We start from the raw sequence: 19876 nt of genomic DNA on the forward strand, positions 1-19876 counted from the left end.
TGCTCACACACTGTCTCTCTCTGTCTCAAAAATAAACTTAAAAGAAAAAATTTTTCTAAAGAATCCTCTAAAGTTGATCAAAATCTATTAGATATTTGTAATAAATTGATCATTTGGGTAATATACTTATATAATTTTTTACTGTGCTACTTTGAATCACTTTATTAGAAGTTCTGACTGTGTTCGTGGTATGAGACATTTCTTTAAGGGTCTGCAAAGGCAGGAATTTCAAATTCCTGGCGTGAAGGGTATATTGTACTTCTTCTGTAATTCCTTAGCAATGCCCAGGAAATATGGACCATTATCATAACCATGATTATTATTATTTCTTTTAGCATGATTATTCCCGGGGATGGGGGAGGGGGGCAGACATCCCACTTCTCAGAAACCCCTTCCACTTAATGACCTAGCTTGAAGGGATTCTTCTAGCATCGCTTTTATATCTTTAATTTGTCATGATTTGTTCAAAGTCTGTCTGCTAAAACTGGAAATGTCTAAAAATGTGAGCTAAGAACTAGGGAATCTCAATTTGTCTTTAGCTCCCAGTATCTAATTAAGGCCTTTCAAAATGTACAAAAAGCTCTCTACATCCAGATTCCACTGTTCTCATCTGTCAAGTCTAGGGTGAATGGGAAGGACCATAATTTCTTAAGCCATTAACTCTATAGGTGCCAGAACAATCTTTCTGAGCCTCACATAATATACCCTTAACCTTGATCTCTCCTTCTTATAGCATTTCTTTTGTGTGGGCAGTTGTTGGATGTGTCCTGGGAGGTAGGGCTGGATCTTAAATCCATTTTCCTTTCTACTGTCTGGCTTCCCTAGGAAACAAAAAAGAGCAGAGGAGAAAAGTATTTACTATATATTTATTGAATTAACAGGAATGATGGTTAAATATGTATGTAGAGAGCTTGGAGAAATAATTTCCTACACTCATAGTCAAAAGGCTTCCAGTGTTTTCCAGTTGAACTCCCGAGAATCCCTGCCTACCTGTCCTGGAGATCACCCGGGCAGTTTTTCTAGGTAGTCTATGCTGCTGTAGACATTCACATTCAGCCTGATGAGGAGTCAGCACCAAATATATGGGAAGTAGTGAATGGATCCCAAAGGAAAATGCAGCTTTCTGACTTTTTGTGAAAAGAGAACCCTGCTACCCCTGCGGGATAGTTCTAGTCCTAAGAAAAACGCTAGCTTAGGTTTATGAAGCTTATTTTTTGTACTAGGTACTGGAATAAGGACTTTATAGGAACAATCACACTTAAACTTGACAACGTTAGTAGGCAGATACCATTATGCCCATTCTAAAAGTTCACCTTGACCTCCAGTGCTAATCAGCATTTGAGGATGTATCAAAGTACTTGGATTCCAGAGTCTAAGCAAATAGATTTTTCTGGGCTTTAGCTGCCAGCTACTCTTATAAAACAAAAATAGTAATAATGTCCATCTATGGGGTACATTGTGCGGATTAAATAAAACAGTACCTTTTAAATACTTGTAAACAGCAACCAAGATTTGGTAAGCACTTAAAAATATGGGCCATTATCATAACCATAATAATTATTATTTCTTTTAGCATGATTATTCCCGGGGCGTGGAGGGGGAGGGGCATCTTCTTGCCAGCTGCTGTAAGAGGTGATTTGATTTGATTTGGTTTTAAAATATTTATTTATTTTTGAGAGAAAGAGCAGGGCAGAGGTGGAGAGGGAGAGAGAATTCCAAGCAGGCTTTGTGTTGTCAGCTCTGAGCCCCACTCAGGGCTTGATCTCAGCAACCATGAGACATGACCTGAGCCAAAATCAAGAGTCAAACATTTAACCAACTGAACCACCCAGGTGCCCCCCTACCCAGCCCCTTAAGAGGTGATTTTAAACAGCCGTCCTTCTCACTACTTGAACGTCTCTCCTTAATTTGAACATACGACTCCCAGGTTTGATTATGGATACCAGTGTTTTTCCTCACTGATATATTATTGTACAGAAAATGAATTGTTAACCACATTTGGTATTAACAAGCCTAAGAATATATATTTTTCAACACCTTGGTAAAATAAAGCCCTTTCTGGGATTGCCTTTTTTTTTTTTCCTAGCTGAATTTGATTTTCTAACACCGTGTAAGCCTCAAGTATAACTTACAGGACATTCATGACATAAATGGTGAGGTTGTCATCTGTATCCTTTTAAGCTCGACTTCTATGTATTACGCAGACAAACCTCACTGTTTGGGGAACCAGCCACTGTTGAATGGCCTCTGAAAGCAATCCAGAATAAGCAAGTTACTGACTTGACTCCAGAAAAGGAGGGGGGACAAAAGAGAATTGGGGCTACTTCAGGTTTTGTCTTGATGTGTCCCATGAGTCCAATACAATACATTTTGTATTGCTTTGAAAACCAGTTTAGGCAGCTTTTAAACCACACTGAGTTTTCCTCCGCTGCCAGCATGGCGGCGTTAGTATTGGGAATTTTCTTTCACCATTAGCAAAGCTGTTTCAGCTTTTGGGCCTGAAAATTTTAAGATCTTAGTTTAACTTTCAAGGTGTTAATATATCCCTATCAGAAGCAAAGTTACGTTTTTATAGCGTCCCATTGCAGGATGATTGTTGAAATAGTGTCTGACACACCGCTCCCTCCAAATAGCTCTCAGCGAAGAAAGCCAACTTTGTTACTTTTGAAAGAAATGAGTTAGTAAAAAATGTAAACATTACAAAAAGTGAAAAGAGCATATGAACAAATAATCTGTTCTTTTCCTCTGATTGAAGATGCTGCCTGCCCCAAGCCGAAGTGTGTGGTTGAAAAAGTTCCATCAAACACATTGTTTGGTCTCATAAAAATTAAATGTGTCCCCTTTCCTTAAACAGAACTCCGTAATCTTGGCTGCTGTGCAGAATCCTCAGTGAAATCGTTCACAAATTCATAGTATTTCTGTCCTGAGAAATTCTTCCTACCCGCAAGCCTGAATATGCTTTATCTCTCTCCCTTTCTCTTTCTCTCTCTCTTTTCTTTTGGCTGAACATTTGAACTCCTCCAAGAGTTCCCTGAGTCCTAGAATTACAGATAAATGCTTTCTAACCCTTGTGTCCCTGCCACTCTCCCCACAGTTTGTTGTCATTTGTGAGGGTAGCAGGCCATGCCTTGTGACTTTTTTTGCATCTCCACCCATTTCTTTTGATGAGTCAGTACAACCATGCAATTGACAGGTTAGAGGAAACCTACTATGTGCCAGGCGTATCTGCCTACATTAGCTCTGCTGCTCTGTGCTGGCAGAATTCGTCTCACATACAGAGACTTTGAGTTCACACAGCTAGCAAGTGCAGAATCCAGCACTTCGATCTAGACCGCTCTAAGTCCAAAACCATTTTTTTCTTTTTCTTTTTTTAAATTTTTAATGTTTTTATTCATTTTTGAGAGAGAGAGAGCATGAGCGAGGGAGGGGCAGAGAGAGACAGAGACACAGAATCTGAAGCAGGCTCCAGACTCCGAGCTGTCAGCACAGAACCTGACACAGGGCTCGAACTCGTGAACCATGAGATCAAGACCTGAGCCTAAGTGGGCTGCTTAACCGAGCCACCTTGGCACCCCTTTTCCTTTTGTTTTTAAATAACCATACCTTCTCCAGTGGCAGCGGAGACTCAGTCACAGGAGGAAGCATTCTGGGAGGCATCCCCCACGTTTTCTGCCTTGTCCCTCTACCTTGTTCCTACCTCCTTTCCCACTCACCACTAGGACTACAAAGCAGCTGAAAGACAGATGCTCTTCTGGAAAACTGTGGCATTTGGGCATCTTGTATTTATGGAACTCGGGAAAGACTACATTTCATTGTACTCACACAATGACTGTATGGAAGACTTTATTGAATGTACCTATGAAATAATGGAAATGGTATGGATTTGGGGTTTGCACTGAGAATATACAGCAGATAATGATTCTTCTAAATTCCTATATTAATTAATTCAAATCATTAGGAAAATGGACCCAACATTAGCTTTCTTTGTGGTTCTTTCTTTGTGGGGTAACAATTTCTCACAGGATTCCTGGTTGTTAACTTTCTCCAAACCATTGATTTGGTAATTTGCATATTCCCCCCCCCCCCCAAAAAAAGGCTGCTGTATGTTCTGAGCATCCTCTTCCTGGCTGAATCGAAGGCAGTATGAGAGACTGGATGTCTGCCGACCGAGTTCCTCTAGAATTCTTCCTTCTGTGTTTAAGTCACTGCCGCCACCAGAGAATATTTAATACCAAGCTCAAAATAAGTGTTTAGGAGGCTTTCAGTGGTGGTTTAAAATAATTACCATGAGAACTTGGGTAAAAGCCTTTATCCACAAAACTATTTAAATTATATAATTATATCCCCTACCTCACTCTTCCTTCCTTTCTCTGGATTTCTCTTTGCTGCGTGCCCATACCCCAACATTGAACCGTAGCCTCAGACCCAGATTCGACACTTCTCTGCCTCTCTCTCTCTCTCTAGCATACCCCAAGTGAGACTAGATGCCTCATAAGGAGTCATTTGCCTGATGGAACCGATCATAATCCCACATCCCAAACCTCTGCCCAGGGGCCAAGAGCAATTTATCCAGCGCCACAATGTCCTCTTCTTACCTTCCATTTTGTGACCCCTAACCTTTCTGATGACGTGACCCTGCTGGGAGATCGGACTGTTTCCTCAGTTACAGTGTTTTATATGTATTCCCACCGTGGAAAACCCGTACCTGTGTATCAGCAAAGCATGGGAATTTTTTGTGTGTCTCTTTCCCCTCTTCATTATATTTAGCAATATGTATTGATTAAATGCATTCCCTTGGCTGCTTTCCACTAAGCGGTTTTGAAGGACCTCTTTGACCATATGTTTTTAATGATTTCACCTTCTGTCTGCCCTTATCCACTTTGGAAAAATTACTCTACATTAGTTTGGTTCTATACAAATACGTTTTTTAGGGTTATGTTCTCATATAGTCTGGGAGTTTAAAAACACCAAAGCTTTTTAGTCAAAAACTATGTCCAAGAATGCTGGTGATTCTACTGGAATAAATACTAAATGGACCAATTATATATAAATGTAGTTTCTCTCTACTCTCAGGCATACATTCTTTACAACTTACTGCTGCCAGCAGTAGCCAGTGGAATAGTGGATATATGTGTTATACAGGCGTATATGGACGGTCCAGTGTTCCACTGAATCAATAACACATTGTCGAAAAATAAGTAACACCCAGTGGTTTATCCATGTTGCTATTATGGGAGTCATAACTCACTCTTTAAGAACTTGCTAACATTGTCCATACTTGATATGGTCATAATGTATTATTAAGAATGTTCTTGGAATGTTCTGTTAATTTGTAATTTGAGGGTGTGAACATTTGGAAAGTGTAAAAGTAGAGAAAGAATGAAATGTTATTTGACCATAAATTTGTAAATACCTCATGGCTTAAATGATGATGAAGTGAGGCCACAAACCACAAAAACAGCTAATAAAGTATGTGTTAGTTTAAGATTCTTATATATATATTCTCTTATTTGACATTTTAAATTAACTTCTAATAGGTTTTAAAAGGTAGACCTTTAGCAAGTTAAAGTAAGGTTTTTTTCACCCCCCCCCCAGGAAATATTTATTTTTCTGCTATTAAAAAACAAAACATATCTATAAAGTTATGGTGTTATATCTTAAGAACATGCCAGCAAAGCAAGGCCTCTGTGGGTTTTTTTTTTTCCTTTTACAAAAAATATATATATTTATTGGGGGGGGATGAGAGGGGGAGGGGTAAGAGTGAGAATCCAAAGCAGGTTCCACGCTATCAGTGCAGAGCCCAATGGAGGGCTCAGTCTCATGAACCATGAGATCATGATGGGAGCCAAAATCAAGAGTTAGACGCTTAACCAACTGAGCCACCCAGGCGCCCCAGCCTGTGTGTTTTCTTTATCATTAGCTATTTTAAACCTAGTATTTATGAAGCACATTTGCATGTTTAATGCTATTGCATGTAACTTTACATATATATAATTTTGCATTCTTTATGGGAGCTTAAAGTCTAACATATATATTGATGTGGGCATCTATATACACACACACAGAAAAACGCCAAGTCAGTTTATCAGATTGGGACAAACTAATTTGTTAAAGAAAAACAATTAGTTTAGTTATATAAATAGTCATCTTCCAGGGCACCTGGGTGGCTCAGTCGGTTAAGCAGCCGACTTCAGCTCAGGTCATGATCTCGCGGTCTGTGAGTTCGAACCCCATGTCGGGCTCTGTGCTGACAGCTCAGAGCCTGGAGCCTGTTTCAGATTCTGTGTCTCCCTCTCTCTCTGACCCTCCCCCATTCATGCTCTGTCTGTCTCTGTCTCAAAAATAAATAAATGTTTAAAAATAAATAAATAAATAAATATGCATCATCCTACCAGATAGCAAGAGCCAAATGCTGTATGTGAAGAAGTAATGCTAACTTTTCTAGAGTTGAGGGCAAGACAGATTTCCAGATACTTTTCATGTGGCAGAAGTGGCTGGTAGAGTTGAATGTTAAGTGGATTGAAATAAATTGCCAGTGGAAAATTTCAAAAGGAAACTTACAATTCTCCTCATGATATTAATTGTGTTGTACTAATATTGTACAGTATTTGACACTTTGAAAATCCTTCTTTATCAGATGTTGGTACCTCCATTAAACCTAATGTCAGAGGAAGGGAAAGAACTAGTCTTTTTGGATGTCAGCTGTGAGCCAAGCACTGGGTTGGGTGCTTGACTCACAATTAAAGGAGCTATTTTGTCCCTACCATAACCCTACAAAACAGATATTAACCCAATCTCATGAATGAGAAAAGTTTGATTCCAAGAAGTAAAGTAACCTACGAATAAAGATATCCGTAAAGGGCAGAACAGTGACATTCTGATACCATATTATTGCCTTCTAGCTTCTGGAATGTTAGTTCTTTACAACGTGGCTTCGTGGTCTTGCTTCAGATGTGATCAGTGCCCAGAAGTATCTTGTGAACCGTCATGGCCACCCTTGACTTTCTGACAAAAAGAGTCTGCTTTTTTATAGCTGTGCATTTGCACATTGTATACTGATGCCTGCTTTCTCTGCATCAGTTGGTGACTTTGCACATCAGCTGACAAGTTTACAGTGGCCCAGCTTCCAGCAAATTATCTTGTTTTAGCAGAGTCGCCATCCTTGTTCAGCAAGATCCCTGCAGGTGTTTTCCTGTAGCGTTGGGTTGCATTTTGCCCTTTTTATGGGAAGCAAGTGAAAACAGAAACCTGTGGTGTTTCCACTAAACCAAGAAGTACAAGCTTCATAAACTTCAGTCCATCTGACAAGGGTGAGAGTTGTGTGTCTCCCAAGTGTGATTCATCATTAGCCCCAATCGTATGCTTATTTCACTTAACCGGTGATGAACTCATGAAGGAAAAGAATAAATCCAAGAACAATGAAATACATTGTTAAATACTGTGTCTGAAAGTCAACGTGTAATTCAGAATGTTGATATATCATTTTTTCCTTTCTGGGAATAGAATTCTCCTTAAAACATAAGTTTATCATTTGACCTGCACATACTTTAACAGATTCCCAGGAAGAAATATAAATGCCAAGTGTCTGTAGTCGCCCAAACACCAACATATACTTTGTGATAAATAAATATACCTCTTTCCTTTAGCTTTTGCCATTCTGGCTTGGCCTTGCTGATGATACCCTCTGGGATGTAGATGAGTGATGAAACATCACTTACTGTCCCTGTAAGTAACCATGGCCCTGGAGCATGGTGTGGAAGTCACCACCATGAGGTCTGGCATATTGGAATATTTATCTATAATCTTTACCTCATCTCTGCTAGTGAGATTTGGCCAACTAGTCTTCTAGTCAAAGGCTAAAGGCTTTTATTTTCCTTTCCTTAGGGGTATTTCCACATTCTCTATGAGGGTGTTCCTTGGATATGTTCCTAAGTAAGACTGTCTATGTATAAACCTCTGAAAAGAATCAGGAAAAAAAACCAAAGACTAGAAAAATGGCTGAAAAGAGCTATTTTATGCAGTTGCTTTCTACAACATTACATTTTAGGCCATCAAAAACATAGTTCTTAGGTGGCCTAGCATGTTCTTTGCACATCTGGCCTCTGGGTTCTTTAGACTGTTCCAAGCAGAGTTTTTGCCAAAATGGAAGTGACATCTTGCATGCTATGATACTTTCCAAACAAATCAGGGCTTTCAATTTGTTTCACTGTAAAATTGTGTCAGATTTCATTGTCTAGGCTCCCCTATGTGGTTTTTATCAAGGAGTTCACTGAAAAAGATTGCCATAAAGCTACAAGTCTCTGATTTCTTAAAGTTTGTTGTTTTATTTTGTTTTGTTTTAGTTTTGTTTTGTTTTGTTTTGTTTTGTTTTATTGCAGGGTATTATATGAACATGTTACCTATTTTTCCAGGCTATCCCCTAAAGATTGAAACAGAACTCCATGAAAGCCTTCTGGTCAGAGTTATCTTTATGAGGAATTCTACTGGCCTAATTATCTGCCAAACATTTTTCTTTCTTTTTCTTTTCTAAGCATATTTCTTAGAAAGCAAATAAATATTGTTTACTTGGCCCACTGTTGCATAACCTTGCTTGATCATGAAATAGCTAGTCTAGGTGTTTATTATTTTTATTAGACAATTTATGTTCTATGAGACAGAAAGAGATGTTAGATCATCACTACCACCTTGTTCTCCATTTCCTCTATAAGAAGATAAGCACTTTGAGGCACCTGGGTGGCTCAGTCAGTTGAGCTTCTGACTTTGGCTCAGGTCATGCTCTCACGGTTTATAAGTTCGAGCCCCATGTTGGGCTCTGTGCTGACCGCTGAGAGCCTGGAGCCTGCTTCAGATTCTGCATCTCCCCCTCTCTCTCTGCCCCTCCCCTGCTCACACCTCTGTCTCTTTCTGTCTCTCAGTAATAAATAAAAAGTTTAAAAAAAATTACAAAAAAGTAAAATCTTAAAAAAAAATATCCAAGACATTCTTGGAGTTTTATAAAACACAGGAGTTGTATACTCAACAAAAGCAATCTTCAAAATAGTCACACAAAAAATATTGTAACTTCCCACAAGGTATTCTGCAACCATTAATAATTTGGTTATTCTTTCATTACAAAGCCTTTATTTCTTTGTCAGAGGCCTCAGTCCCAAAGGGACGAAGAGATAAATGACTATACATCGTGCTGTGTTGTAGAAGTATAAACAAGTATGTGGACAGTCCAAAAGATAGTAGCACCCCTGTCACCTGGAGGATTCAGGAGCAATAGAGCCATGGTCGTTTATTTGTTCACTGTTTTTAGTTTGCAGTCCTAAAGGGAGAAAAACAGTGACAATGGAGAGAAGGAACATGCAGGAGAAAAGTGGAGGGACCAGAGGCGAGAAAAATTCATTTCTTCCCCTGCCTCAAAAATTAGGGAGAAAAAAGTAAAGGGAAGTTTTGAGGTTGAGGAAGGAAAGTTGAGGGAATTCTTCCTGGTATAAACGTTCTCAGTAAAGCAGATAGATGTTGGCTGGCGTGACGAGGGCCGAATTTGGAATCTTGGGAGATTTCAGAAAGGGTCTGGAGTAGCCTGTGGGAAAATGGAATGCAGTGGGCATGGATGAAAGCATGGATCAGTGGTAATGAGCACCCATGCGAGAGGAGAGAGCTGGAATAGAGCCTGTCCTCGTAGTGAGGTGGTTTTTCCCTTCCATGTTGTCAAGACTAAGAACCGAGGAGAGTGTTGGTTGTGGCCTAAACTGTGAATTGGCGAGGCAGGAAAGCATGGCAGGAGGTCCAGGGGCTAAGAGCTTCTAAAGAGCTCTTGGCTGTGTGCAGGGCTTAGGGGAGGGGGAGCTGAGCTGAAGGATTGACTGGAGTGTCCATATGGGTAAGGGACACTTACCCATATGGGTAAGGGAAAGCACACAAATCCTGCTTTCCCTCCCTCACCTGTATGGCTGCCGAGTAAGGTACCTGGACCCTTGCCTTGCCCCTCGCCTATCTGTGTCCCCAAATTGCCTTTACTTCACACCAGCCATGGTTATGGCAACACACACTCCTTTTCTTTCAGCCCACAAATAAGACTGTGTAGAATAAAGAGATATCACAGAGCTTTCATTTTGTTCTACTCTGTGGTCCTTTATCCTTTTTCTGATTTAGCTTCTCATTTATATATTTTCACTTTCACATGTCACTAAGTTTAAATGTTTAAACATTTCCCCCTCCAGTAGCCAAAAAGAAAACAAAGCAACAGCTAATATACTAATAAATTTATTTCTAGCTACAGGAGATAAGCTTCAGTGCAATGTGGCCATAAAGTATGGCTCCCAGGCTTAGGGGAGAAGCAATAAACTTTCATAAATAAAATAATTTTAAAATACTCCTGGCAGTATAAATAAGAGTAAAATATAACATGTAACAGCCAACAACAGAGCTCCTTACAAAAGAAAGCTATAAACTAAAATAAGGAAATGTTTGCAGCTTTTTGTTGTCGCCCTGCACTCTAGGTGGGCCGCCTGGAGAATTCACAGTGGGAAGTTTTGGACTCACCTTCTGAAATGTTGCCCCTATTACATGTCCTGACACCTTTTGATTTGCTGAAGATCTGTGATCATCACCAAGGAAACCCATTGGGTACTAATGCTACAAATAAGACAGTTCTCAACACATTTCAAGGTGTCAGAGAACACTTTTCAAAAGGAGAGAGAGTAGGAGGATGCACCGGACCGCGTCCCATGGCTTCAGTTAATGCGGGAGCTTACAAGGCTCAGGGCTCACTTGACTTTCAGTCTTGCTCTACCGCTGATCTTTAAGGAAATGTGGAGTTCTCCTGGGCTCTACCTCAGCTTTCATTTGGGTTTTCAGCCCAGGAGTCACATGGGCAAAAGCATAAAAAATACAATGGCATTTTAGTGATCAGTGCCTTGGTTTGAAAGACTGTTGAAGTGATGGATTGTTCTCTAAAAAATTAAGGAGCAAGCAAGACAAGATCTCCCTCCCTCCCTCTCTTCCTCTCTCTGTTTCTCTCTCTCTCTCTCTCTCGCTCTCTCTCTCTCTCACACACACACACACACACACACACACACACGCATGCATGCATGCATGCACACGCTCACTCACTCTCAAATCAGAAGTGATAAAAGACAGGGAATTGAAGAGCTGCCAGTAGAATGAAATCAGAATTTATCAGTGCTTTCATTCAATACATTGGCAATTCCCAACCATTTGTAATCATGGGCAATATGTTTGCTGCTGAGAAATGGGTTAAACGTACTCTCTCCCTTCAAGGAACTGAAGACTTTGCTGGCCTAGAGTGAGTTACACTTGGTCACATGGGCCGAGTCTGGGAGGGCTTAGTGGATAAACTTGGTTTAGAAGGTGATAGACTAACCTCTGAAGGGAAGGGCATTCCAAAGACGGCATGAAGGGGTCAAGACTGTGAAGGGAAATATGAATGAAAATTAGTTGGGCCTAGATTTCAGAGAGTCTTCAATGCCGATTTAAGAGTTTGGACTTTATCGTGTAAACAGTAGGAAGCCATAGAAAAATTTCAGAGCAAGAGACGTGGTTTGTGTTTTACATTTGTTTTATAAAGAGAAATCTCTGTTGGCACTAAAGACGAGATGAGAGACAGATTATGAGAGCTCTAGGGAAACAACAGAGGGAATGATGTGGGCATTCCATTTATAAGTTGCTGTGTCTGGTACTGTCTCAAGTTGGGGTGGGTTTTTTTTTAATTCTTTTTTTTTTACTATTTATTTATTTACTTATTTATTTATTTTTGCTGGATTATATGGAGAAAGGCAAGCTAGCACAGAACTTTTTTAATTCTGAGTTTGATTTCACCCATTAGTAGCCAAGTGTTCATGGGCAAGGAAGTTAAATTCTGTCTCCTGTTTCTCATCTGCAGAATGGGGGTAGCAATGATGCCTTCTGCATAGGGTTATAACAAGTGTTTACTAAATGTATGCATATGCATAGCCCTTAGAACCCTGTATGTGCTATGTGCTAAGTATTTTATTTTTATCTTTTTTCTCAGTTCATTCATTTACTTGCTCGTTTAGTCTTTGTTAATTTGTTTTTAAGGCAATCTAGAGTAATCTATATTGTCATTAGTAAATTTTGTTTGCAGAATTTTTCTGAAATTTTCACCTTCTTTTCTCAAGTGCTCTTGGACCAAATTTTTTTAGCAGGAAATAGGAGGATAAAGCCTGTAAATTCAAACAGCTACTTCCCCTGGATGTGAAGTATAAACAAAATTTTTGTAGAGAATGCTGCTGCATGGTGGTCCTTAGTGTCACTGTAGATCATGAGGAACAGGGGAGACGTTAAGTGAAGTTCCAGTATTGGGAAATTTGGGCAGGCTTACTTTATGGCACAATGTGGTTATATTATTCTGATAAACAGATTTTGAAATCCCAGAACACAGTGTGAACTACATTCAAATATGAATGCAGAAACACCTTCAGAAATCTCCAATAAACATTTTAATTCCCTATGTCTTTACTTCCCTGTTTGTGAGTGCAACTGAAAAAACAGTGCCACATTCTTAAATTGGAACAATAATTATGTCCCATGAATGCAATAAAAATTATAAGTACTTTTATTAAAGGTAGACTTTATTTTATATATATATGTATATATGTATACATAATAATATATATGTATACATATACGTATATATGTGTATACATACATATATACATATATGTATATATATACATAATAAGTACAAATATATATATACATATATATTTATTGTATTTATTATATAAATAACTGCAGGCTAGCATTCTGAACAACTCCAGTAGAGGAATTGTTCCTTATATTTCCTTGTGCAGAGCCAGTGTTCTGTTTCTTCTCAGTGTTCGGACTCTTGTAAAACAGAAAGCCGGCCCCATTAGGTTATAGGAAGAGTCTATAGGATTTGGGGCGGGGGGGGGGGGGCAGGGAAGCTAAATATCTTGAAACTTTTTGCCTTTGAAGAGCTGAGAAAGCAGTTCTTGACGAGGGAGATAAATACAACCCCTCTGTATAGTTGAGGTGAACAAAGCTTTCCTTGATACTAAAGGTTTTTAATACTCTTTATTGATGGGAAGGGTTCTTTTATTTGATCCATCAAGATTACCAAGCCACATGTCCCCATCCCTAACTGAAATACAGCATCATGAAATCATGATTAAAGTTATAGAAACCAATTTGTGAAGTGGCAAGAGAGGACAGATACTGCATTTCCCCTCTTGGTTACTGGGAATTAAGTTTCAGTAGCATTGAGGAATTCTGAAAAAATAACTGTAAGTTATTTAAATTATATTCTTCAACTTTTCCCTTGGATTCATGGCTAAGCAGTTTTGACTAGTTCATAAATTAGGACAGTGTTGTTGTTTTGTAATAAGATAATTTAGTGAAAATATTTTGCAGGACTGTGATTTGTGTGGTTAGAATAATGAGCAAAGATTGCAGAGGAATCAGTGATTTGTAATCCCAACCCTGGTAGGCACAGATGTGTGACTTTAATGGAGTAATTTATTTTTTCTGATAACATTTGTCCAGTCTCCTTTGAGGAGCTTTTGTGAGAATAAAATGAGTGGAGTTAGGTGAAAGCAATTTAAAACAGAAAAGCACTAAAAATAACTAAATGTAGTTGCTGAACATCCTGAAGGCATCTTAGTAGAACAAATGGGAGTAAAATGTTGAGAGTGTTTGTTTGATTTTACAGGCAACAAGGGAAACTCTCAGTCGCCACTGCACTACCCTTGGTGATGCTCTTCGAAAAGAGAATGATTTTGCTCTTATAATTGATGGGAAAACCCTCAAGTATGCCTTAACTTTTGGAGTAAGACAGTATTTCCTGGACTTGGCTTTGTCATGCAAAGCTGTTATTTGCTGCAGGTAAGTTCTCCTTAATATTGTCAGATTTCATTAAAGAGCACCTTGCTCCTAAGTTCTTGATTTTTGAACTTCCAGATTCTATCCAGAATTTGTAAATGTCAGGTTATTTGTTATTTCACTCACTCAAGACTGAAGGTTTACAACCTGGAATAGAATTTAGTAGCAGAGTCTTAGTGATCATTAGTAATTATTTTTCATAATTTGAATCAACAAGTTAATTGCCATCTCCTGTGTTCAAAATCAGTTATTTACCTACATTTCCATGTTTGGTAATTTCTGTAAATGTTCGCTTTTCTACACATCAATCTTAGATCCTGCTTCAAGGACTTAACTTTAGGAAATGGCAGGATGGGAGGTGCTTGGTCATTTTCCTCAAGACTGTTTCTTGACTGTACATTCCTCTTTCCTGTAATTTATGATATTGCCCATTTCCTAAATTAGAATCTGTTTTGAGTTATCAAGGCTTGAATCCATAGAACTACATTTTTGTAAACTATTCACTCCAGTCCTTCCCAAACTTCTTGTCAAAAAATCTTCCCCATATCTTTGTCTTCATTGTTCCCCTATATCCTAAAATTTAAAGTGTATTGATGGGGCACCTGGTGGCTCAGTCGGCTAAGTGTCTGCCTTTGGCTCAGTTCATGATCTTGTGGCTCTTGAGTTTGAGTCCCGCATCAGGCTCTGTGCTGACAGCGCAGAACCTGCTTGGGATTCTCTCTCTCCTCTCTCCTCTCTCCTCTCTCCTCTCTCCTCTCACCTCTCACCTCTCACCTCTCTCCTCTCTCCTCCCTCCTTTCTCTGCTCCTACCCTGCTTGTGCTCTCTCTCTCTCTCTCAAAATAAATAAACCTTAAAATTTTTTGAAGGAAGGGAGGGAGGGAGGGAGGAAGGAAGGAAGGAAGGAAGGAAGGAAGGAAGGAAGGAAGGAAGGAAGGAAGGAAAGAAGAATATTCATGGGACAGCTGGGTGGCTCAGTTGGTTAAGTATCCAACTGTTGATTTTGGCTCAGGTCATGATCCCAGAATCATGGGATGGAGCCCCACGTTGGGCTCCATGCTAAGCATGAAGCCTGCTTAAGATTCTATTTATCTCTCCTTCTGCCCCTCTCCCCCATTCACCCTTTCCCTCTCTCTAAAATAAAAAATAATTAAATAATTTTTTTTAATAAATAAATAAGGGGCACCTGGGTGGCTCAGTCAGTTAAGCATCCGACTTTTGGTTTCAGCTCAGGTCATGTTCTCATAGTTCACGAGTGCAAGCCCCAAGTCGGGCTCTGCACCAATAGCATGGAGCCTGCTTGGGAGTCTGTCTCTCTTCCTCTCTCTTTCTCTGATCCTCCCCCACTCGTGTTCTCTCTCTCTCTCTCTCTCCCTCTCTCTCAAATAAATATTTTTTAATTAATTAATTAATTTAATGTATTCATGACTATGCCCAGTGTCTTCACCGTGGAACCCAGGGATTTTCCTCTTTGCCGTCCACTTACTGAGTCTTACCAGCTGGTCACACCAGGTCCAGTTGGCAGTGTCTCCAGTGTTTCTCCTCCTGGGAGATGAAATCTTAGCAAGGCTTCTGAAGAATTTCTCAGAATTTGTTCTTTTAACATTATCTTTAAATGTTTTCTATTTTCTTTTATTATTATTTTAAAATATATATTTACTGATAAAAGAAGGTTATGCTTTTTAAACCTTTTTTGTCTGGGCTTATTCTCTTAAATATCCTGCCTATAATCTGCCTCCACATTTATAAGCCATGCCTTGTAGATATTTCCGAAATTTCAGCTGGAACCTATTTTGTGAAACATATTTAAACCTAACTTAATAAATACCTTTTATAAAGCATCATTTTCAACCTATGAAATTATACTCAGAGAATTAAAAGTGCTTACTCCAGGAATCGTATTACTTTAGTCATTTATTTTTCTTCACTGTGGTATGTATTGATAAATGTTGCTGTAAAACAGCTCTTGGATAGCATGTTGTACATACTTAATATTAGTAATATTCAGGCTTTCTGCTTAATCACGAAGAAAGAATTAGAGATTAATTTATCTTGATGGTCTCATTTGCACTTTGCTATCACCATCCTTTTTAAAAATCTGCTTTTTCCAGTGACCTTTCTTGATTCCTTGCTAATCTCTTGACCAAGTCTTAGTAGTGTTCGACTCTGACACCCTTCCATCAGGATAATTGTGTGCCAGATCTAGTTGTTAATCACTTTCACTAATGGGATCACAAGGATCAACAAAAGATTGCTCAAAAGCACATTAAGTGATATGACTGTTGGCTCCTGCTTGAAAACAAAACGGAATACAGAGCTCTTTAGATTCAGTGATCGGTTCCCTTGGTCTAGCCCTACTGTGTGCTGAGCAGATGGGCCGCACCTACAAGGATGAATAAGACTTCCTGCCTGCTCTCCTCCATGTATCCTTTTTTTTTTTCCTTTTAAGTAGAATCACAGTTGCTTTGAAAGCTGTGGGAGGCCAGTTCTCATAATGCAGTCCCTGCAGCTGATCTCATTCTTAGAGCATTGCTTAACACAGTACCTCCCACCATTCTTCCAAAAGTTGAACCACAAAATTAAACAATAGCAGAGGGAGAGAAACACTAGAAAGCGGAGTCAAGGGAGAAAAAATATGTTGTGAGCTTGTGAAATTCTCTCCCGAGATCCTTGTTCTGGATGGCTCACAAGTCACATGGATCTCAGGACTCCTCTGGGCCCAGGTCCCTGGGAGGGAATCACACTCTGCCATGCACGTGCAACTCAGCTCTGAAACTGAGCTTATAAAGATGTGTGTGGCCCCTTCCTCCCTCCGTCCTGTTTTATGCATGTTTGAGGACCTGAAGGTCCCTATGCAGACACTGGGTTTTATTTAGAGTTTTTAGGGCTTTTTTTTTTTTTTAAGTAAAATATCTTTCCTCAGCTTTTTCTTCTGAGTGCCTTCATACTCGCTCTTTTCCCCTAAGGACTGTGGTTCCACTTCCAGTCTGGTGTTGAGAATTCATCAGTGCCACTGCTGTAGTTATGTCTGTTCACCTTCTTGGCCGCCTAGTGCCTCCTGGCATTTTATCCAGTGGCGCAGACCGTATTCCTCTCATTCAGCTTACTAACCTTGAAGTACAATTTCCATGATACGCTTTTGTCACTTGTGAGGAATAGGTGGGCAATTCTGTAGATCTTTCTTTACCATTAAATGCAAGTGGCACTCCAGGTTCCCAGAAGATGACAATCTCCCAGCCTCAGGAAATTCTCTATTTTCCGCTATTAGAACATACACTCCAGACAGATACTGAATATTATTTCAAAATACAGTACTGTTTCATAAATTTGTTTGTGTTCATTCTGGCTTTATGGGTTTCTCCCCGCCCAACTATTTTCTGATATTCTTTTTTTTTTTTTGGTCAGTCCTCACGTGAAAATCATCCAGAGTCTGCTCTGAGCCACAGCTAGAGTGGAAGTGGAGAGGAAAGCCTTCCCGTAATGGGTAATGAGGCTCTCAATATTAGTTCCACCTTCAGGATTACATCAGCCACTTTCTTCCCTGACATTATCAGCAGAGAGGGCAGAAGGCAGTTTTCGGTGTTTGCCTAATTGACACAGTTACAAAGATGAGCGTTTTTCCTGAAAAGCCTACAGTTGAATTGAAAGAAACAGTTGTTCTCAGTCAGTAGTCATTATATCTCTCACTCACTGCCATTTTCTGAAGGGACTATTCAGAGACAGAAATAATCCCCTCGTTCCAAAATTATTCAGGGCTTTGGAGTCCTGGTTTTGGTTTACAAAGGGAAGGTTTCATGTTATACTTGAAGTAATTTTTTTAAGTATGTAAAACCCAAGAAGTAAAATGAAATCTGTTTTTATCTGCCCAACATGTCCTGTATTTTTATAGATACCATGCAGGTTTTTTTTTTTTGTTTTTTTTTTTTTTTTTACCTCTGTGTACACTTACCTGTATAACCTGAATAGTTTAATAGGAAACATGCATCTAACGTTAGAGGAGTTTCTGATCAGTTTTCCTGGTTATAAACATAAACTCCTTGTGGTCCTTCTTTCCTTCTTTTCCCTTGCTCAAATGCACCAATTCCATCATTTGGTGGGATCAGATGTTTGAAGAACGTGAAAACTCTGCATCATTTTCAACAGCCCTCGCCCCCTACCCCCCCACCACCACTCCCACAAAATACACATATACACAAATATGTAAAATTGAATTCACCATTTTAGGGGCTTCACAGACTCCCTAAAACTCTTACACAGGTAGGAGAGGGAAAGGCTTGCTCCAAGACTTGTGGAGATTTCTGTGCCCAGCGGAAATCAAGACCTATTCTGCAACGTTACTGTACCAGATAAATAATTCCTCATCTCAGTTACCAACATTTTATGCCCTAAGTTCTTAGAGCTTGCAGAATTGGTACATATAATGGCATTTTATCTGAGGATTCATAAAATTCTTGTTCTAATTTTACCTCTCTGGCACTTTGGCTGCCTAGTGGAATTTCTCTGGCTTTGGTTTTGTGACCTGTAAAAAGAAGAGCTTGGCACATAGCAATGATTCAAATCCTACACAGAGCCTGGAGGTCTAAGCTGCAGAGAGTAGAGCTTCTCTGACATAGAGCCGTGGGAGAGCCGTGCACATACACGCCTTCCTCAGTTATTTCCTTCCAGCTTGAAAGCCGCTGGGCCAGAGGACCTCTCCTGGCCCTTTCACTTTCTGGACAAACCCTTCTTCTGTGGGCCACTCTATGCTGGGACGGGTCTGTCTACCGCTTGGATCAGCTTAATTTGTGGAAGCATCTGTTCTACCTCTTTCAATATTCCCTCCAGAAGAGGGTGGGAATGTTGCAGGGAAGTATTGCTGTGTGTTAAATAGCATGTGGTTTCTGAGATCCTCATCAGTTCACATAACCCAGCCTTTCAAAGAATTTTACATTTTTTCTGTAGTTGTCAGTTTAGCTTAAACATATTTTGAAACTTATGTTCTGTGACAGTTGGTTGAAAATTGGCCTAGAGCCTCCAGCTTTTAGACTGTCTAGTAATCACCGTTCTTCTACATAATTTATGTACTTATGTCTTCTGAAAAGCAGAAGTTAAATTGAAGTAAGCATTTTTCCCGACTTGCAACATCTCTAATCAAAGTTTAACCCCCTTTTGGGCCATTTTCCCCATAGTGCATTTAAAAAAAAAAAAAAAAAGAAAAGAAAAAAACACACTTGACTTCAGTGAGAGTCGTCACTCAGGAGTGGCATTCCAGGCAAAACCTTTCACCCTGGTCTGATCAACCGGTCCTCCTAGAAAAGGTCTAAAGGGACCCTTTGAAGACTCTGTCATAGCATGACTGCATTAAGCAAAGGGTCAAGACAGATCTGCTTCTTGAATCTTTTGGGATTGTCTTAAACTTGAAGGATTTCCCTAAATAAATGTTCTGCACTTAAAGGGTAGTCATAAAGCACAAATGAAGCTAATAAATGCTCAACAGACATTCCTTTAAAGAAAAAAGTTTGTGAACACCATTGGATGCCAAGCAGATGTTTGGCTTTGAGAAGACTTACAAACTGTTAATGAATGTCAACCCCGTGTTTGCTTCCAAGAAAATATGAATAAATGTTGGAAATGTTGAGAGAATATTTCTTTCATACATGTATGGCTAAAAGAGGACATGCTGAATAAGTTTTATAACTTCATAAAATGCCCATGTTTTGCTTTAACATCATATAATAAGCTGTTCAGCCCTGTCTGTCTCATTTGCTACTCTACCTCTCCTGGGTAATGTTAAATAATAAGGCCATGGTACCATCTGGTAGCCACTTATGTTATACAGTTCCCCACCAGGGAAGTCCATATTTGACAGTAAAATATTAATAAATCTCAACACTTCAGAATTCCACTACAATTCAACATTATATAGTTTTAGATATGATCAGTTTAGATAAACCACCATCACCCAACAGCCGCACGTGCACACGCATACACGCACAGACACCGATTAGAACTGCAGATCATATAACTCC

The 19876-nt window shown here is 39.4% G+C and overlaps 1 protein-coding gene across 7 annotated transcripts in view; it reads left to right on the forward strand.

Annotated features, from left to right (window-relative positions):
- Positions 1 to 19876, forward strand: part of ATP8A1 (ATPase phospholipid transporting 8A1) — a 233177-nt gene that overhangs the window by 144660 nt on the left and 68641 nt on the right. For all 7 annotated transcript variants that reach the window (XM_045056434.1, XM_045056433.1, XM_019829563.3 and 4 more), the window contains one exon: positions 13700 to 13872. In XM_045056434.1, the coding sequence (XP_044912369.1) occupies positions 13700 to 13872 (173 nt within the window). The remainder of the gene's footprint in view (positions 1 to 13699; positions 13873 to 19876) is intronic.

This window comes from Felis catus, chromosome B1 (assembly GCF_018350175.1).
Source record: "Felis catus isolate Fca126 chromosome B1, F.catus_Fca126_mat1.0, whole genome shotgun sequence".
Lineage (NCBI taxonomy): Eukaryota > Metazoa > Chordata > Mammalia > Carnivora > Felidae > Felis > Felis catus.